The sequence below is a fragment of the Dermacentor variabilis genome, chromosome 5 (genome assembly GCF_050947875.1).
Source record: "Dermacentor variabilis isolate Ectoservices chromosome 5, ASM5094787v1, whole genome shotgun sequence".
In the NCBI taxonomy this organism is placed as follows: domain Eukaryota; kingdom Metazoa; phylum Arthropoda; class Arachnida; order Ixodida; family Ixodidae; genus Dermacentor; species Dermacentor variabilis.
The window spans coordinates 166346585-166366620 of record NC_134572.1 but is presented as its reverse complement, the minus strand read 5'-3'; the positions used below and the strand labels follow the sequence as shown (position 1 = coordinate 166366620).

The window sequence follows — 20036 nt, the reverse complement described above, 5'->3', positions numbered from 1 at the left end:
AGCGCTTGAGTAGAAATACTTTATGTGTACAACAAAAAATAATTTGAATAATACGGCAAGAATCAAAATGTGAAAGTCCAGTATAGTAAGTAATCTTCGCTTAGTGGTCGAGAAACACAAAAATACAAAAGTATGATGAAAATAAACCGTAAAGGAGATTACAGTAAAGGATTTCTGTTCCTTCTACGTTCAACGCAGGAGTCAAGCAGAGAATGTGTTAAAGAACACCCAAGCTATAAGTGGTCATTATACGATAGGGCACATGCTGCAGAGTACTAATACCGATGACAGTCTTCGATACAAGGTTTGAATGGAACAGCAAGAAAAACTTCAAGAAAACACGGAAAAGACGCACACGAATTAGCTAGGAGGGTGCTGGACAAACAACTCGCGTTATTTCGTTTGAAAATAAGATTTAATCTGAAGTGGAAGAAAAACAAAAAAACAAAAACAAAATAGTTTGCCTAACGATTCTTCTGGAAGCGTACTGATATTTTGAATAATAGAATCTGAGTAACTTGGACGAATTTTTTCTTATTTTGGCTCATGTGGTGAGCTGTAACCTTGACGCTTGATATTGCTATTTGTCTTATAATACTGTCGGTAATATATTTACTAATGTTTATGTAGCAATGCCTGTGCAAACGGACGTTGTTGTTCCGCAGATTCAATCATTTGATTGATTGATTGATTGATTGCGCGATTTACTGATTCGCGTTTTTTTTTTGGCAGCCGCCGGTTGCTCTGCCGAAGAAAAGCTTGCCACAAGGGAACGCATCCAGTAAGTGTTTGCGTTCATGTCATCAAAGTGACTGGCTTCGTCTTCATCGTGAGTGTGCAGCATGAATGTTAGACTTCGACGTAGAGAAGTCAAGGATAAGTGACTTGTCCCGTTTACGTCTACGCTTATCCATCGCGCTGTACGCTCACACAGTGTATCATCAAATAATCCAATCAGCTACCCTGCTTAGTGGTACTTCATCTTCGGACTAGCATCTTCAGAATGGTCCGACAGCGGTTCCGTGCTCATTGCCTCATATATTATTCATTGCTTCGGGTTCACATTACCCAATGTTTCTTCCTTGGCAGATAATTAAGGTAATTAGGTAACCCCATATTGTCAAAAAAATTTGCCTATCGCATCTTCAGGCATTCAACACTGCGTTCCATATTTGATCGTTAGGCATTCTTGCCCACGCATAAGCACTTAAATAGACATTTCGAGCGCGAAGTTACGTTTCGCAAGGCCTGATGCACGTTACTTACAAGCAAAACTACTTATTCCTGTGAAGATCCTATTGAATGTTTAGAAAAATAACCCACGCCCTTTCATGAATAAAAACTTTCGAATTGTGCTTGCCGAACAATGGTGTAGATGTCTTTTGGGGGAATTCATCTTTTCCCAGAGTAGCAAGCTTCCCACAGCCGCATATCCATTGATAGCCAATAGAAAAAACGCTGACGTACCTATAAAACCGAGGTCGTCAAGGTTACTCCTTAGCCTTCCATCAGGGTGCCCCGCTGGTTAGAACCTGCAAGCCGCCCACTTCTAGCAGACGTAGTGCAGTGTGCTCATAGCTAATAGTAGCTGTATTTGCGAGCGCGCGCGCACGCACGCACGCACGCACGCACGCACGCACGCACGCACGCACGCACGCACGCACGCACGCACGCACGCACGCACGCACGCACGCACGCACGCACGCACACACAGACACACACACACACAGTCAAATTAAAGTAAATGAAGAGCTCTATACAATAATTTATCTATCGATTCTAATTCATCATCAAGTACTTGCAGATTTTTTATAAGTAAGGCCTTCATTCTTTGGCAAAAACTTGTTTGTCGTATTTTTATTGTTCTTTTTGGTTTAGTTCACTTGCTAATTTCACTCATGTTATTTAGAGCAGTGAAGCGCTTGAAATTATCCTTTATGCAGGGTGTTTCACTGAGCTTCAGCCAAATTTGAATATATGCAAATGCTGCGTAGCCGGACAGAAGTAAGGTAATACTGTTGGCGTCGCTTGGAGAAACTCAGGGTATTTCTTCCATTCCACAGAATTATATTATTAGTCTTAATTACTTAAGAAACTTCTCAATTATTATAATTAGATGAGAGGTGTCAATGAGAAAATTCTGCAGCAAAATGAAAAACTGCCGATGTATACAGTATACGATGCCGATGTAGCTTGATGTATACAATTAGTAACCCTTTACACCAACTCACCATTCTCGTATTGGACTAAACGCCGAAGGAATTGCACATTCGCCGACAAGATCACCGCTAGTTATTGTGAATCATAGCAAACACCACACAAAGCTTCGCTTGCAGCGATTCACAAAGTGCGTGGGATCCACAATTTTTTTACTGCAGTTTTCATCTCAGTAAGTACGTATTCTTGCTTCGGTTTTCGCAATTGCTGTTTGAAATGACTCCGAAGAGGGTGCTGGTAGCGTCTGTCTATAGTGATATTAGTTTCTTGAAAATATGAAGTGGAGAAATATTATTCTTTGTTTTTTCATTGTGAGAATTTGCAACATATCGTGAACGTTCCTGGTGTGCTTAGAAAGAAGTTGTCGGGGTCGCGCAGACATTTACGTCTCCTCATACATAGTCGATCCCCGAGTTGGTACACGAACATAGCGCTCGTACTGCCAGGCGTAGCATCTATAAAGCGCAGGCGCCCTCTCGACCGTTTATGTTACCTTTGCACGTCAGTTCTCTGTGTTTTTCGCGCAGAGACTGGAGCCGCGCCCCGCTGTTCCCGCCCAACGAAGAGTTCAGCCCGCGGCTCACCGCCACCGAACGCCGGCGCAGTGTGCACGAGGCTCTGGCCCAGGTGCGCGAGACGCTGTTCGAGGTGTTGCGCGACTCGCCGCGCGCCGTGGCGGCGACAACGTCGACGTCCGGCATCTTCGAGACCATGTTTTCGACGCGGCCGGCGGCCTCGCCACCTTCGTCGCCGACCAGCGCGCTGCTAGCGCCCTCTTCGCTCCAGGTGCGTCTCGGCGAAGCCCGTTGTTGCACTATGGAAGGCCCTACAAAAATTTACTGGAGGACATCTGGCGGTTATATATGAATGATTCTCAGTATGGGCGGAAGTGTCTCTGATTTCTATCTGTGGCTTCGAGCGTTTGTCTGACGTTATTACTCACGTCTCTCAATTCTTTATCTCCAGGCACCTAGTGTTCAAATACAGTTGGGCAAGTAGTCATTGCAGATGTGCCCATTAGTTGAAAATTGTGTGTTTTATACGGCAGTATGCGTTTGCAAATAATTAATTTCGAAAGTCACATAACCATAGAAAGTCTAGGGAAATCCATTCATCAGCGATTAGCCTCACGTTGACTCAACCACCATGCTTACAACTCCCAGCGACATTAGCGCCAGGGTTCGCTCTATTGATTTTTATGAGAGGCTTTCAATATACACAAAATATAAACACATCTTATTTCTAAAAGCGGTAACTATAGAGTTTTGCTTGCTGAGACCCCGACATCACTATAAGACGGTGTACTGGGGGCTCCGGATTAATTTTGTCCGCCTTGGAATCTTTATCCCCGCAAAACCGTACACATACCACATCAAAGAAAATTAAAGGAACTTGTTGGTATTTATTCCAAGCCATGGAGAGTATGTTGGTACGAAGAAAACGTTGAAATGGGGCCCTATAAAGTAAAAATATTCCAATATGTTGTCATTTTTATCTCCGGACTTCAAATTTACGTAACAGCCAACGGAAAGATCAGATGGGGAACCGCTGCGTTGTTTGGGACTGCCAAATGAAACTGTCTATTCGTTTATAGGAGGTTACGTTTGTTTGTTTTAAAAGCGAGCTACATTGCCTACTTTGACAGGGTTTTCTTTTCTAATTGGCTGACAAGCTTAGAGACGAGGAGCACGCAGACGTGGAGAGGTTTCGGTGTGGCCGAGCAAGTGCAGTGAAAGTAGTTAGCCTGATGGAGGGTGGGGGGCTGCCAGCGTGTGCGACTGGCCCACTTACCCTTGCTGAGCTTCTGGTGGCTCGACAAAAAAAAATGCAGCGACGTGCAAAAGGTTACTACTGCCGCTAAAACGGATCCTCAGTAAACAAGAGTCAGCATAGTGTTGTCCCATAGGTGCAGAAAGTGCGCGACAACGTTACGGTGCCATAGAAATATAGTTATATCGGCAAATAAATGCATTCTTCCGGGGAGCTCCGAGTTGCTAGTGCGATAGTGATCGGTGGGTAGACATGTACTATTTCTTTTCAAATGGGGTGGTCTCTAGCTATTGCAAAAAAAAAAAAAACGTTGTTTGCCATATTAATGCACCTTTGAAGCGCACACATCACCCTGACGTGGCGAACTCGCACGGATTTGTGACGTCGCATGATAGACCGGCGCAGTGGGTGCCGTCCGAAAGCATCTTGACCAATAGAGCAAGGCTAATGGTGTACACGTCATAATATATGAAGAGTTCTCGCAGCTTTGCAATGTCGCGTGACAGGCAGGCGACGTGGGGATGGCCCTAAATGTTTTCGACCAGTCCTGGTGGAACTCCTTGCAGAAATGGAATAATAACTGTTTGTACTAGCTTTAGCTTATAACGCCCCTGATATTTCAGTAAAGATATCAGGGGCTTTATAGAGCCCAAGCATTAAATGGACACTAAAGGCAAATATAAGGTCAAGCTATAGTGATAGATTAGCGCTCGAGAATCTCTAAGGCATCAATATTATCGCGAACAGAAACTTAATAATGGACAAAGTGGCGAAAAGGAAGCGGGCAAATGTCTTTTTCTATTAAATTTCTCGCGTGTACCTCGAAGAGGGGTCCCAGTGCCAAATTCCCTGATTCGTACGTAATTTCTCGCATTTGGACCGTTTTACCGCAGATAATGTTTTCTGAACTACGCAGATTGAGTGCTTTAGTCGCGTAGAATGTAAAATAATCTTCCTTATTGATAAACAATTACAAAGTAAAGGAAGCTGTAGGAACCTCCGAACCATCTTTATTGCACAGTTGTGCATGAAACTTTAGCATTCTTTACATCAAGCGACAATTCAGCCACTAATTTTCATCTCGCATTTGATGCTATCGATCTCGGAGGCAGCTGAGTTACTTCGAACTAAAGCGGATACATCAGAAATTTTTCGATCAGTCGATCAGGGGCGCTATAAGGTAAAGTTATTCCAAACTGTTTTAATCAATTTCTGTAGCAACCCTTAACGATTTGTCAATACTTTTTCGGGTCATCCCCAATTCGCTTGTTTGTTACGCGACGCCATGCAAACCACGAAAGCTCCTCATCTGATATGATGTGCACACGCTAATTATCCGTAATTAGACCGAACAAAAGAACAATAATTATTTCTGATCCTACGCTTTTTTTTACCATCAGAGTTCCCTAATTGGTCAAATTTTGGGGCTGCGCCCACTTCGCCAGTCTGTCACGTGACGTCACATTACCGCGAAAACTCGAAAGTCCAGAAATTCGGAACATTGAATGCTGCGGCGAAGCCGAGCCGGGGGTTATGCGGTCGGCGTAACTCTGTGGGGAAACATCGTTAACCGGAGAGCAATGCTTGGTTTTTCGCGAATTGAACTGTAGTCACGTAATCCTGGCTACGGTCTGACGCTATATGTCACGTGTAGTCTAATTTCGCTGGCAGGATTTGTTTCCTGGCTCTCTTTTTCAGATCTCTTTGAAATACACCGGGTGATTCTTAATATACACAGCGGAAATTAATTCGCTAATTTCAGTCTAGTGGCATAAACAATATGGGTGCATGAATATATGGGTCCAGTTTAGTTTTATTCCGCTACCTGGAATTATTTCCTGGGGCTGTTTTGTCCTACTGTTATTCGACGAAGCAGCACTACCGGGGCAAGAGGTACCTCGATCGTTCAGTTGATGTGAAAGGGCTTGCCGGTCATGTGAAAATTGGTGTATTAGAATTGCAGCGATGACGCACATTCGCGCCGAGGCGTGTAATTAAAGGTAACAGTGCCAGATTCTGCAAGAATCAGCGGACGGAATGTCTTTATCTAGTCCAAGCATTAAAGAGACACAAAAGGCAAATATTAGGTCAAACTACAGTGATAGATTAGTGCTCGAGAATCTCTAAGGCATCAATATTATCGCGAACAGAAACTGAATAATGGACAAACTGAGGTAAATGCATGATTAGAGACTCCCCCGGGACATTCAAGTACTTACGCGATGACGAAAGCATTCCTCAGTTAAATTCTGTCCCTAGTACTCAGCCACATAGCTGCAAAAAAGACATCTTTGTACTTCAAGACAAAATAAATGCTGTTTCTTCAGTTCTGTTTCATTTTTAGAAAAACGAGCTCATAGGAATTACCGTTGACAACGACGTGGGCGGTCTAAAGGTGTCGCTATCGCTCGACTCCGCGCCGCCCACGCTTTCGCGATTCAGTAACATTATCGCGTAGTGCTGCGCTTGTTTTGCTGGCTCGCGAAACTCCCACGAACTGCAAGTAGCAGAGAAGTTAACTTCCATATGTAATGTCACGGGATGCCCGAACCGTCCACGCCACTTGGCCAAAAAGCCGCCGCAGCGGCGAATTCACCGCTCCATCTCGGCTCGGTACCGGCGTCTTTCGGGCGCTGTTTTACTCACCGACGGCAGCAAAGCGCGGTGATGGCGTATGCAACGTCACCACTCTCCCGGCTGGGTGGCGGGAGATTTGAATTTACAAAAAGGCATTTGGACCTTTGAGATCCAATTTTCTCGTAAGCTAAGTCTGTTCTTGGCATAAAACAAGCGTGGCGAGGTTTTCTGAATGGTATTTAAACAGTCCTATTTGACTTAGTATTTGCGTTAAGTGTCTGCTGAAGCCCGGCGCGCTATTTTAGAGCGCAGCTCTTTGGCGTCCGTTCCTGGGTTTCGCGTCGTCGTCGGCCTCGTAACCAGCTCCGCCCCCCTTTCATCCCCCCAGCGCTAGCAGCGACCGACTGATACCGCTGGATGCCGCTGACGCCGCTAGAGAGTCAAGATAACGTGACTGCATAGAACACCGTCGCCGCCATGCAGAAAGAGGAGGAAAGGGTGCCCCCCCCCCCCTGTTCTTGTGTGGCGGATAGGGTGCTCTTCAGTTGCCGACGCGCCGGTTATTCGTTGTCCCTGAAACCAACTCCGCAGCTGGGGTTGACTCACTATCGGCGTCAGCGGCATCAGTCAGTCGCTGCTATCTCTTCCCTCCTCCCTTTATCGTGTTGTCCGCTTGCTGCGCGCGCTTCTGCCCCCATCGTTTGCCGCTGGGTGTACACGCTGCCCCCTCCCCCCTCTTCCTGCGAGTCTCCGGTTGTCAAAGCGCCGGCTCGAACTTAATTCCTTTCTTCGCTCCTCCTCCAATGCAACCCCTGTGCGGTGGCAATCAGAGAACCAGATCGGTGGCGGCGGATCTGTATATGTGCACCGCCCGAGCCGAAATTGCCGCTGCCGTTCACCCTGTGCGGTGGCAATCAGAGAGCCAGATCGGTGGCGGCTTGACATAAAGACAAACAGCAATTTCCTAACACTTATGCGGGAGAACATCCCGTTCCTCTCGCTCGTAACGCGTCCCACGGCTGTGACAACCTCGCGAGGCACTTGTATAGATCTCGTCTTTGAGAATCAAGCATTGGTGTACCAAGTCGAACATATATCAGTCTATTTCTCCGACCACAAAGCTTCCTTCATGACTGTCAAGAACTGTTAGTGGAGTCTTTGTTAAAGGAATACGTGTGAAAAATAAAAGAAAAATTCTGTGATAGCGCATACATGTGTTGCTCGATTTCTTTGCCTCAATCTATCGAAAAGGTGAAACAGCTTATTTGCTGCGCTCAAATTTCGCATTAGGAAGTAACGTAATCGTCGGTAATTTTTTTTCTAAAATTGCGACACATCATAAAATGCTTTATTTGGTATTTAGAGAAATAAAGGTTTATGATCTCATGAAAAGGAATAATTACACTAAATTATTAGGTGCACATATAAGTTATTACACAATGCAACTAATTAACGGCAAGAAGGTCATAGATATCAAACCAAATATAATTAAACATGTGATTCACGATGATGCTTGCAACTGTTATAAATAACCAAATAATGATTGATTGTTGTACTCATATAGGAAGTTGTGGCCAAGTACTGCACCGGGTTGCCAATCCTGCTCAGGTGAGGGAGTGCGTTACCGGGTCTGGTCACCGGGATCAGGCTGCACTCCAGTCCTGTTTATGCAATTTTATCAACACGTGGATTGTTTTTTTTTAATCTGGTGGAAAATCGCGCGGCACCGGGATTCGAACCACGGTCCTCTTGCACGCGAGGCGTATGCTCTATCTCTACGCCACCACTGCACAAAAATAATGATACTGATTCATTAATTTTACTGGCCCAATCACAGTTTTCATTCGTTTACGTCATCATTTATGTCGTTTGCACTGTAATTAAGTCAACATTTAATGGCAACCACTGCTAACTGATAAAGCCAGGTCCTACTTTCTTACAGCATTGCGTAATGAATGACAAATGAAAAGTTATTCAAAATGTGACTCGGTTATGATAACTAGGAGTGGTAGGACTGAGTTGCTACTGATCATGGATCACATTGTTTAGTATGTCAGTCATAGCGTTCATTCATATACGTCGTCATTGATTTCAATCGAAAAATCATGAAATCTCCATTTCTTTGGTTATCATAGCGAACATATTAGGCCCGGCTATTAGCGATAATTGGTGATAGGTTCAGTTCGGCATTCTCTTATTTTATGCAACATAGCGCAATGAATATAGAATGGAAAGTAATACAAACAATTATTCAGTAATAATAACAAGGAGATGCTAGGATTGAGTAACTAGTGACCCCAAATCACTTTGTTTAGTATAACAGTGGTGATCTTCATTCCTGCACGTCATTATTGGTATCAATAAAAAATTCATCACATTAAAATTTTTGCTTGCTTGCTTACTTGCTTTTTTTCATAATGTGGAGTCACTAGTGGTCATTGGTGATGCATTACGTTCGACGTGCACCTACTTTTAAACTGGATAGCGTCATAAATATCAAACTAAACGTCATGAAAATGGTAATTCATATATTATGAATAGGAGATGGTCGGGTAGTGACTAATGATCACGAGCCACTTTGTTTAGTTCGACTGTGGTAGCCTTCAGTTATCCATTGTCATTTCTATGAATGAGTTTCATTAACTTCTTTTTTTCTCAATATTAGCAGACAAGGTCGAAATCCTGAGGATCACTAGCGTTTATCTTTATTTGAGTGTTCGCGATCATATACAGATCTAAACTATATGGATAGCAAATGAAATTGTTAAATAGTGATTCAATTTTCATAATGAGGAACTGATAAGTCTGAGTCATTAGTGATCACAAAATCACTTTTTACTATGATTGCTTTCATTTCCACGTTGTCGTTGTGTTGGATAAAAGTATCAACAAACAAGTAGTAAGGTAAACAGTATGACAAATGCCGAGAGTGACTAATGATAGGGATGTTGTAAATTCGATGTTGTCGGGTATATGCAACCCATAACTCTAAATGTATCAATAAAGAGTCATTGAGAGGGAAAATCACGTTTGAACTGTCGCAGCTACAATCGTCATTCGTCCGCATCACCAGTGGAAACAATGTAGGGGACAATAAACAATTGATTAGCTGGAAGATATTGCGAATAAGCCCTAGTATTTAGTGATCACTAGTAATTTTGAGCAGTTCTCAGTTACTTGCATAACATAGCTTCACGGATATCATACGCAATATCATCCACCGGCTAGTTAATTTCAAGTAATTAGGAAATGGCGCGAGAAGCAAGGAGTCGCAACGCGCTGGCTGCCAGCCGCTAGCTGGCGTCAGCAGAACGTCGCCTCAAGGAGCGCGGCTGCGCGCGTGCCGTAGCCTCGCAGTTTCACTTTCGCGTGCTCTGATAGCCGTATTTCCGCATGCCAAAGTTCCGCGAGTGATGAAATTTTTGCATATCCGAAAATTGAAATGGCTTCTACGGAGAGCTGGTTTCATTGTCTCCAGATTAATGAGCCCGCTGAAATTAAGAGTAGAAAGTTATATACACTGTTATGAATTACTGACTAATTACTCGGTATCTCTTGCCCTGTGGTAGTCTCAACCGCTCATTTATTATATGCGAAATCATCATTTGTTTCAAAACACCAACTTCGATATATCGCTTAACGCCTTCCGGGGATCAGACAGACAAGCTAGTACGCTAACAGCTCACGAAAATGTCAACTCTGTGACTTTTCCACGCACACGCAGCTTCCTCAACTGATACCGCAACATGATCTTTGGGGCGCCTGGACCACAATCTAAGAGCTTGTTAGAACGAGAACAAGGCAGCCGAATAATACGCTCTCAGACGAGATACGTGGACAGCATCCGTTCCTTACTTGGAAGGCGACTTGGCGGCGTCGACGTGGGCAATTTTGTAATTAACATAGCTAAAGCTTCGTAAGACTTTGCACGCTCGATATAGCACGAAAACAGTTTCTTAGCCGAAAACCTACTAATTCTCTTGAAGCAACAGGGCCTCTCATTTCTACTGATCACGAACAGTGGACGTTTGTCTGTGCCATCCATGTTAGCGCACAACGAAATGGTTACACGTTGCTTGCTGCGTTTTCCCTTGTAGCATTTCTGGCCTTTTAAGTCCAAGGTCTGTCTTCCATAGAAGCATCTCCTAGAATAAAGCAGTCTCATCCACATTGTAAATGTTCGAGTGGTGGTGAAGAAATGCTGGTCCAGTACTTCTTCGTTGGTCGGCAGCCACGACAATGTTGCCACAGGGGTCAATGGCTGCTACCTGCCCGGAAATGACTTTGGCCCACTATGTCGTTGCAGGATTTGCCGTGGGACGTAGGCCGAAAACCGTGACAGGCTGACATAGTCGTTTAGGGACCACACAAGATCGAGGCTTGGAACAAAGAACTGAACGGTTCCAGTGGTGGCTGTAGTATTGGGTCTTCTAGAACGCTTGCGACGGTGCGTCGATTATGGGGAATGGATGAACCATGTGAGCATGTATGAGGAATTGTGTCATAAGCGTATTCCGTTGTATGGTGCAGCACCGGAGGGAGTATGGTGTCAAAAAATTTCGCGGACGCTTATGCTTCGCCTTGAAGAGTGAAACGCGGTAGCATTCAAATACCGCTGACTGGTTCTCACGCTTTCCGACAACTACAGCTTATGTAACTGTATGTATGAATTGAGTTCCGGGGATTTAGTGAGAAAACCACGATTTCGTAATGAGGCACGCCGCCAAGGGGGGGGGGGGACTCCGGAATAATTTTGACCACCAGGGCATCTTTAACGGGACCCCAATGCATGAGACACGGGCGTTCTTGCATTTTGCCCCCATTGAAACGTGGCCGCCATGGCCGGGATTTGGCCCCGCGACCTCGTGCTTAGAAACGCAACACCATAGCCGCTAAGACAACGCGTCTGGTAATTGTGATGCTTGCCGAGAAATTTAGGCGGCGAATGCTATGCACGAAGACGAGCTGTAGGGTTCGCTCTTTTTTCTCCTTCGCCTCCGCGCGGCGCTACGGTCGATGCGCAGAGCCGAACGCCATCTGGATGGTGTTGTTGCAAGGAACTGCGCTGGGCGCGTCGCTCTGTGAATGGTACAAACGCTGGAAAAGGGGTTTGTGTTTGAGTTTCCGCGTGACAGAATTATCTGTGCTCGTATATTAAGATTACAATCCGACGCTACCATGTCCATAGGTTGTGTTTAGGTTGTGCTTCACGATTTTTCTGGCGCACTTTGAGAAATTCAATAAGTTCAGTAACTCCTCTGCGACACTCCGAGGTCCTGCGTTGTTCGGTATGCGTGGTGCGGAATCATTTTTCGCTCAAAGACAACCGGCGCCAGACGCCGACGCCGGATTTACTGCGACACGTGGCATTTAACGGTATTCTGTAAGGAGCACAACGGCTTGGCGGACAAATCAAATTTACAAAGGAAAAACTTCCGATAGAACTCATCTCAAGATGACTGCCGAGATTAATGTGATTAGCATTGAAGCACCGGGGCGACATATCTTATTGCTGAAGATACATTTGTTTAGGATCAGTTGTGGTCATTTTGAGATTTACAGTGCTCCAGCAATATGCGACCTACGCAGTCTCCGAGATCGGCCAACTTTGCTGGGACATTCGCTCACAAATGTTGATCATGACCACGACGGCATGACGATGACATAGTGACGCCAATAGAATGGCAGAAAATCAATGACGTCGATAGAACGACGAAGGCGCTTTCACGATTGCGGTATCACGACTATGGGCTGACGATTGTGAAATGATGACGATGCTAAAACGACAGCGTTGCAACGACTGGCAGGAGGGCAATGGTATAACTTCGAATGCATGCCGACGATAGCGTGACGACGTTTGTATGGCGATGGTGACGTGAACACAACGATGCTACGACACTGGTATGACCAAAATTGGACGAGGAAACTGAAATGACGACGACGAAATCACCACAGCGGCATCACTATGATAGTAAGACAACGCATGTATTACGATGCCTGTTTGACGACGGCGCAAAAACGACAATAGCACTTTTTGTCGAGTTGACGACGCGCGGCCCACGGCAGTGCGCGGGGCGGGAGGAACAGAAAGACGCAACTGTGGTTGCGGCGATAACATATGAAGGGGATACTATCTCTCAGTATACGTAAGCGAAGGTTCGGAGTCCACTCCAGTTAGCCTATGAGATTGGAGATTAGGTCTATCGCAAATTAAAAGAAAAATGGCAATCACGATAAGTGTGCCACGGAATGACGATTCTACGCTTAATCCACGTCAAATGAAGCGCTGTGCCACATATTTCACATATGAAAACTTTATATAACAGAAAAGAAAATTCACCTTATATGCTCCGTACGTGAAATTAGATACCAGATTTTCTTTGCTTTTATTGTTCTGCTTATTCTTATATTTTATTATTAATATCATTAGAAGTAGTAGTAGTAACAGTACTAGCAGAAGTTGTAGTAATAATAGTAGTAGTCAGGGGCGTAGCCAGGGGGCGGGGCTTATGGGGCTTCAGCCCCCCCCCCCCCCCCGCTGAAATTATTCGTGCTGTTCATGCGCCGCAGGCCAAAACAACCCCTGGCGGCGCAAATCATGCTCCATTTTGTCTAGAATGTCCTTTTTCACGCTCGAAAAAACATTTTAGCGCGAACGTTGCGAAATCGGGCTGGATTTCGCGGCAACGCCAATGCACCGGGAGTCACATATCGTAACGCAAGGACCTCCATCCGAGCACAAAGTTTCAAAGGCGTGGTGGGTGGGCACGTCGCAGCTTCTCGTTGAGGCCGCGGAATCGGGAGCGCTTGGATTTCAATTCTGACACTTTATGGGTATAAAGTTCTAAAGACTTTTGATGCGAAAGGTGCAATAATATTTCCCAAGTCGTGCTTCAGATTTTCAATTCCGGAACTTTGTGGGCTTAATGTTGTTATAAACATTTGACGCCAAAGGTGCATTTGCTTTTCTAAAGTCTTAGAGCGGAACATACGACGAGACAAGCCAAATCAACACAGTATCAGACAAGTTGACAAAACACGCAGCGAGATACGATGAGACAAAGCGTTGTGGTGGCTCATTTGTGCCGTCATGTTGCATAAAAAATATCAACATTTTTTTTTCACCTACGCCAAAGCATCTATATCAAGACACTAATGCCAGCTAGGGTAACTACGTTCTCATTTATTTTTTCCACTTTGATTTTTATTCGTGAGGACACATTGACCCTTTTAATTTGTTTTTATTCTCGCTACCCTAGCCGCGGGCTGCCAGAGACAGCCAGAGCGCATGTGTTTTTCTTATGTTGCCCCGAAACCACCGCGCGGCGTGCTTCGGTGCGCGTGTAGTTTTCTCTGGCCGAGTGAATTTTCGCCTGGCAGAGTTTTTGACGGCCCCTGGCTAGCAGACGAGAAAAAGAAACAATGGTCGCTCACCGCCATCACTGTGAAGACTTGACGGATTACACCGTGTTCGCTTGAGCGCAACCTCTCCGGAGAGTCTTGTCTCGCCGGTGTAAAATACCGAGCACTATGCGCATGGTTCTCGGTGGACCAAGCGTCTCACGTTTTCTTCGATATTCCTTCGGTAGCCACATTAGGTGCCGAAAGTAGGCATTGGATTGGGGCCGACATACTCTCCTTTGCGTTTTTTTTTTCATTTCAGTGCTCCCGCCCCACAGAAGGAAAAAAAAAAACATTGTTGCGGCGCAGCGAACTGTCGCATGGTGACAGTTTGTTACTTCTTTTGCGGAAAGTAATCGGCCACGGCACGCTTCGGTTGCCGGATACTATTATTATATTATTGTGATAGCAATCATATGAAGACTCCAGGCGCATTCCTGCTGTCGACGTCGCCCTCATGTTTCCTATGAAGTCTCAGGGCAATAACGTCGTGACCGCGCGCCGCATGCTCTATGTGCGAGTGAAAGAGTAGGGGGGGTCGAATAAGTGAGTCGACGATGGTGGCTCAGTCTTGCGTGCGCAAAGGGGAAAAGCGGGGAGCAAGCACGCTGCCTTCCGTCGCACGCAATGCATCGGATGGAGTGGATGGAATAGGGGCGGGATCTAGGATTCTGTGAATCTGTGATTGCGCTACATGTTTATTCGCCTTGTTTGACGCATTATATACAGTGACTTTTTCTTAGATACGTTGATTTATTGGGGACTTATACGTATATTTAAACATCTTGTTGCAAGGTTTTGTGTATACGTGCAGTGAACTTTCTTTCCAGTGACACTTTTTTGCCCTTTATCAAGCATTTCTATATTCCATTGTATCTTCGCATTTCTAATGAACAAGGGCGAGTTAAATGAAAGTGAGCCTACCCACCCCGCGCAATAATGGTTCGGTTCATTATCTGCGAGGCATGCGCGTAACATACAGGTACATTTCATTTACAAAAGTGACACGCATATGTCAGGGTAAATGTTCTTTAATGCTCTCATACACTGGATTGAACATGGTTGCGTGACGTAATGGACAATTCAGAAGTTGAGCCGCGGAGTGTCGTGAATTTTTTGACAGCTGAAAGTGTTTCCCAAAAGGAAATTATTCGCCTCACGGCTGCCGTGTACGTTGAACATTGCATTTCATTGGCCACTGTGAAGCATTGGAGCAAACGGTTGAAAAAGGACGTGAAAGTTGCAAAGATGATCTAGGACCGGGCCAAAGCCATCGTGCAATCACCCCCAACACAAGAGCAAAAGTTGATGAGCTGATGAGACAAGAACGGAGGATAAACATCGATGAACTGGCCGAGGGTGTGAACATCAGTCGCGGTTCGGTTCACGCCATAATTCATGAACATCTCGGTCATTCGCTCTTGTGTGCGCAATGGATGCCCAAGATTTTGAACCACCACCAGATGAAGGTTCTGCGCTGCCTTGACTCATCTGATCCGGTATTACAACGAGGGTGACGACTTCTTGTCTGCAGTTGTGATCGGGAACGAACCATGGTGGCACTACTACGAGCCTGAAACACGACGGCAAAACTTACAATGGAAACATTCGGATTCAACACCCTCAAAGAAAGCAAAGGCCGTCATTTCTGCCGGAAAGGTGTTGTTTACTATTTTTTTCGATCGTCAGGGGCCATTACTGATAGAATTTTCTAAAGCCGGAGAGACTATCACTTGTTTCTGATATTGTGAAACGCCGGATGGGCTGCGTGTCGCAATCAAGGACAAACGACGTGGAAAATTGACGAATGGGGTCATCTTGTTCCACGACCTGGCTATGGTGTTGGGCTGCTGAGAGCGAGGTCGCGGAATCGAATCCCGGCCACGACGGCCGCATTTAGATGGGGGCGAAATGCGGAGACACCCGTGTACTTAGATTTAGGTGCACATTAAGGAACCCCAGGTGGTCGAAATTTCCGAAGCCCTCCACTACGGCGTGTCTCATGATCAGAAAGTGGTTTTGACAGGTAAAACCCCATAATTTAATTTTTAATTTTTCCACAATGCCCATACCCACGTCGCTGATGTGGTTAATACAAAACTGGCAAAGTTCAAGTGGGAAACGCTGCAACATCCGCAATACAGCTAAGACCTGTCGCCTTGCGACTTCCACATTTTGGGGAAAATGAAAAAAAAAAACAGCCTAAGGGAAACAGATTCGTGTCGGACGATGGCGGGAAAGAGTCAGTTGGCAGATTTGTTGAAGCAGCAACCTGAGGAGTTTTATGAGACGGGAATCACCTGACTCGTTAGTCAATGGGATAAATGTCTAAATGCTCAAGGAGACCACTTTTAAATTAAGTACCCCGTTTGTCATATATTTGCATTGGCTCACTTTCATTTGACTCACCCGCCGTGGTTCCTCAGCGGCTATTGTGTTGGGCTACTGAGCACGAGGTTGCGGGATCGAATCCCGGCCACGGTGGCCGCATTTCGATGGGGGCGAAATGCGAAAACACCCGTGTGCTTAGATTTAGGTGCACGTTAAAGAACTCCAGGTGGTCGAAATTTTCGGAGTCCTCCACTATGGCGTGCCTCATAATCAGAAAGTGGTTTTGGCACGTAAAACCCCATAATTTAATTTTTTTTACTTTCATTCGACTCGCCCTCGTGTATATTGCAGAACGGCTTTATAAAGGTGCTCTCTGCTGGACAATAATTTCGGTGCAATTACTCACGATAGACGACCGGTGACAGCTGATCCTGCGTAATACATTGGAATAACTGACAGCGTAATTGAGATTTTTCACTGGCCGTTGCATATGTACAAAAATGTAAAAAAAGGTTGTTGAATTACAAAGTTTCTATAACATATTTCTCCTCAACTTGTTCGTTTCTTGGCATTTACATTTCTCATATCAGTAGCATGCACTGCTTTGCTGGTTTCGAACTGATATAGTTCTAAGGAGTGTGTGATATTTTCTTTACTTTTTAAATAGACAAAAACATGGAAGCATTGATATAAGTTATTTTGAGCTCAATTTCTGGCATATACGAGTACATCTTTTTATTAAAAAATACATATATGACTTGTTTTGACAGGGCCTGGCGTTCAAGAATTCGTTTGCAGGATCTTTGACAATGGCAATGCAGTTATTATTTATGTATTTGATCTCTCGAGAAATTGTTTAAGAGGAAGCTTAAGCTCGGGCCCAACTCCGACGCGGCCTATTCAAATAAATGTAAAACGCAGAACGCTTTTCTGAGATAACCCCTGGATCACTTTTAATGGAATTTGTTGAATTTGAGAAAGTTAACTTCTAGTATCTTTTGGAAGCGGAAGTTCGATATAGGGCCTGAATTTTGTTTAAATTATTTTGAAAAGTTTGAAAGTGCGAAAAAAATAGAAGTACGACGTTTACAAAGTAAAATTTCTTCATCAAAAACATATATCGCGGTTCTTCAAACGGCATCTATTATAAGAGTGAAAGCGGACAAATTCGATATGTCAATTTGTATCTTACGTGAATTAGTTACGTGGTGCACAAGGGTTCTGCAAAAGCCGTATTTCGATAATGCTAAATTGTTTGAGATTCATTTGTAACATATCAATTTTGTCCGCGATAGATGTAGTATTAGATATGATTCACAGAATTGTGATATTATTTTTCATTTTTGAGTTGCAGAGCTTTAAACGTGATACTTTCGTTTTCTGAAAATTTGAGATTTCTGCCAATCTTTAATAAAAAATTGACAACCTAAATGAAAAATTCAGAACCAGAAGACACTAGAATTTAAGTTTTTCTTTTAATTGCAACAAACCTCATCAAGTTTTGTGCACTGGTTGCCGAGAAAAACCAATTCACTTTCTACATGTATTCAGATAGGAGCATCCGAGATAAAGCTTCCTCTTAAGGAGGAGGCCAAGCTGCAACGTGAGCTCCCCCCCCCCCACCCCCCGAACGAAATTTCTCGCTACGCCACCGGTAGTAGTAGTAATTATTACCGTTATCTTACTTTTTTACATGGTCATGGAAGTGGACAGTGGTTGTTGCTTAGCAAAAAATCATGTACCAGAGGCGACATGGATAAAGTAGAGGAAACTAAAGGGACGCAACCTTTGAAGTGAAGATAACTTCACTCTACATTTATTTAGAGTTTTATATGGTGCCACGGCTTCTGTTACAGATTCCTGGCAGAACTGCAGTGCAGTTTTGGTAGTGGAACACTTTTGCGTTTCAAACTTTTATGCTCCCTCCATTTTCAGCAGATGGAACACAAACTCACATGGCGGCCGCGCCGGTTATACAGGCCACATAGATAAAACACCCAACGAGCGAGCCAACTACTGCTCCTACATTATTAGTAGTGAGTGCATTTGAGAAATTCAACTCGAAAAGTCAATTAGCCGTTTGATGAGGCTCGCACATGAGTGAGTTTATTATTTTGCATCAAGTTTGCGTTAACTGAAGTAGCTCTTGTCTGGGCCATAGGACTCGCACGGACGTTTTAACAAAGGTGAAAAATGCTACGGATATGTAGACCACGTGCAAATTGCCATGAAATGCTAATGAATCTGCACGGTTTAGTGCATTGTCACCTGCTAGTGACAGTAAAGAAAACAGCCAAACTGCGAAAGACGAAACTAGCGTTTTATTGGGTGAACTTGTGCCCTCAAGAACAGGCTATGCTCAAAGAACGGCGACAGCGGCGAACACAGTCGGTGAACGTCGAAAATCTGATCAGCGGGTCAAACGCGTGGGCTTTTATAGATCGGTCGTCGAATGTTCCAGAGTAACCGCTGGGACCCGCGTGCCTTCCACAAAGTTCTACGCCATTCGCGTTGCGCATACATGCAAACAGATTACACAAGGTTCGGCGACAACAGACAGCGGATAGAAGCATCGATAACATTCTAGAAACTTCCGATACATGTAGACGCGTCCTGCGCTGAGCGATAACATTTTTAACACGATGAAACGTGTCGCCCGATAATGACAAGTACACGTGTCAGTATTACGAAATTAATTGCTATTCCAGATAGGTAGCTCACAGCAAACAGCACGATGTGTCAATTAGTTTGCGTAAACAAAGCACACCACAATTGCGCTGCCAAATATAATCGTCTTGCTTGTATATGTTGTATATTGATTGAGCAATGCACTCCATGAAGTGATTGACAGCAAGACAAGAACCACTGGGCCCTGCCTAGCCTGGGCACGACGCCCTTGTACATATTGACGTTGCTCGTCCCGTCGCCACTCATAGTGTTCACGCTGCTCTTCGGGAGCCCTAACTATGCGTGGCCTTCCCATAGCGCTATCACCGCTCAAACGAAATGGGTTTCGAAGCGGGTTCTTTTGCATGTAAAAGTGTAGCAAAATCATCCCTCCTCCGTATGCTACAGTTTCCGCTTCTCGACAACTGCAGCTTATGCAACCGTAATCTTTATCGGGGAAACGCATTCGGCGAACGCAGGGGGCTTCACAGTGTTCGAACGCGCCTTATCGACTATCTGATGGTTTCCACCCTAGTTTCCGACTTTGCTTTATTGAAAAGAATACTAGGGCGTGTCTTGCATGCGTAATTTCAATGGAGATATGCATTTTCGCTTCAATTCGCGGAGTTGTTTTCTGTCGACTGTTCTGCCGACGGAGACGAAGAGATCCCCTGATCCGAGTCATATACAGCTTCGCTGTAACAAACCGACCGCAATAGCCGGGTGTCATCTCACGACCTCATACAAAGCACATACAATCATAGCTACTGAGCCAACGCTCTGTGTTTCGCAAGTATTAATTTGGACGTGTAGTACATCAGTCTGTATACGGATTCATTACGGTTTCACCAATCCTCAGCAAAAAGGCAAGGGCGCGATTCATGCCATGTGTATAATGAAACAAATGACTTCGGGTTTCTACCTTTAATGTCAGCTGGTGAAAGGACGGAACTATTCTAAGTTGTTGAAACTAATGGGTCTTACTTGAATGCCTTTAGCGAAGCAGGTTTTTCAAGATTGAGCAGCTTCATAATAATTTCTAACTTTACTCTTGTCGCTTACCATGACATCAG

General features: G+C 44.7%; 1 protein-coding gene across 1 annotated transcript in view; it reads left to right on the top strand.

Annotated features, from left to right (window-relative positions):
* Window positions 1-20036, top strand: part of LOC142583307 (uncharacterized) — a 41398-nt gene that overhangs the window by 8460 nt on the left and 12902 nt on the right. The window contains exons 4-5 of the mRNA XM_075693725.1: window positions 733-781; window positions 2745-3003. Of these exons, the coding sequence (XP_075549840.1) occupies window positions 733-781; window positions 2745-3003 (308 nt within the window). The remainder of the gene's footprint in view (window positions 1-732; window positions 782-2744; window positions 3004-20036) is intronic.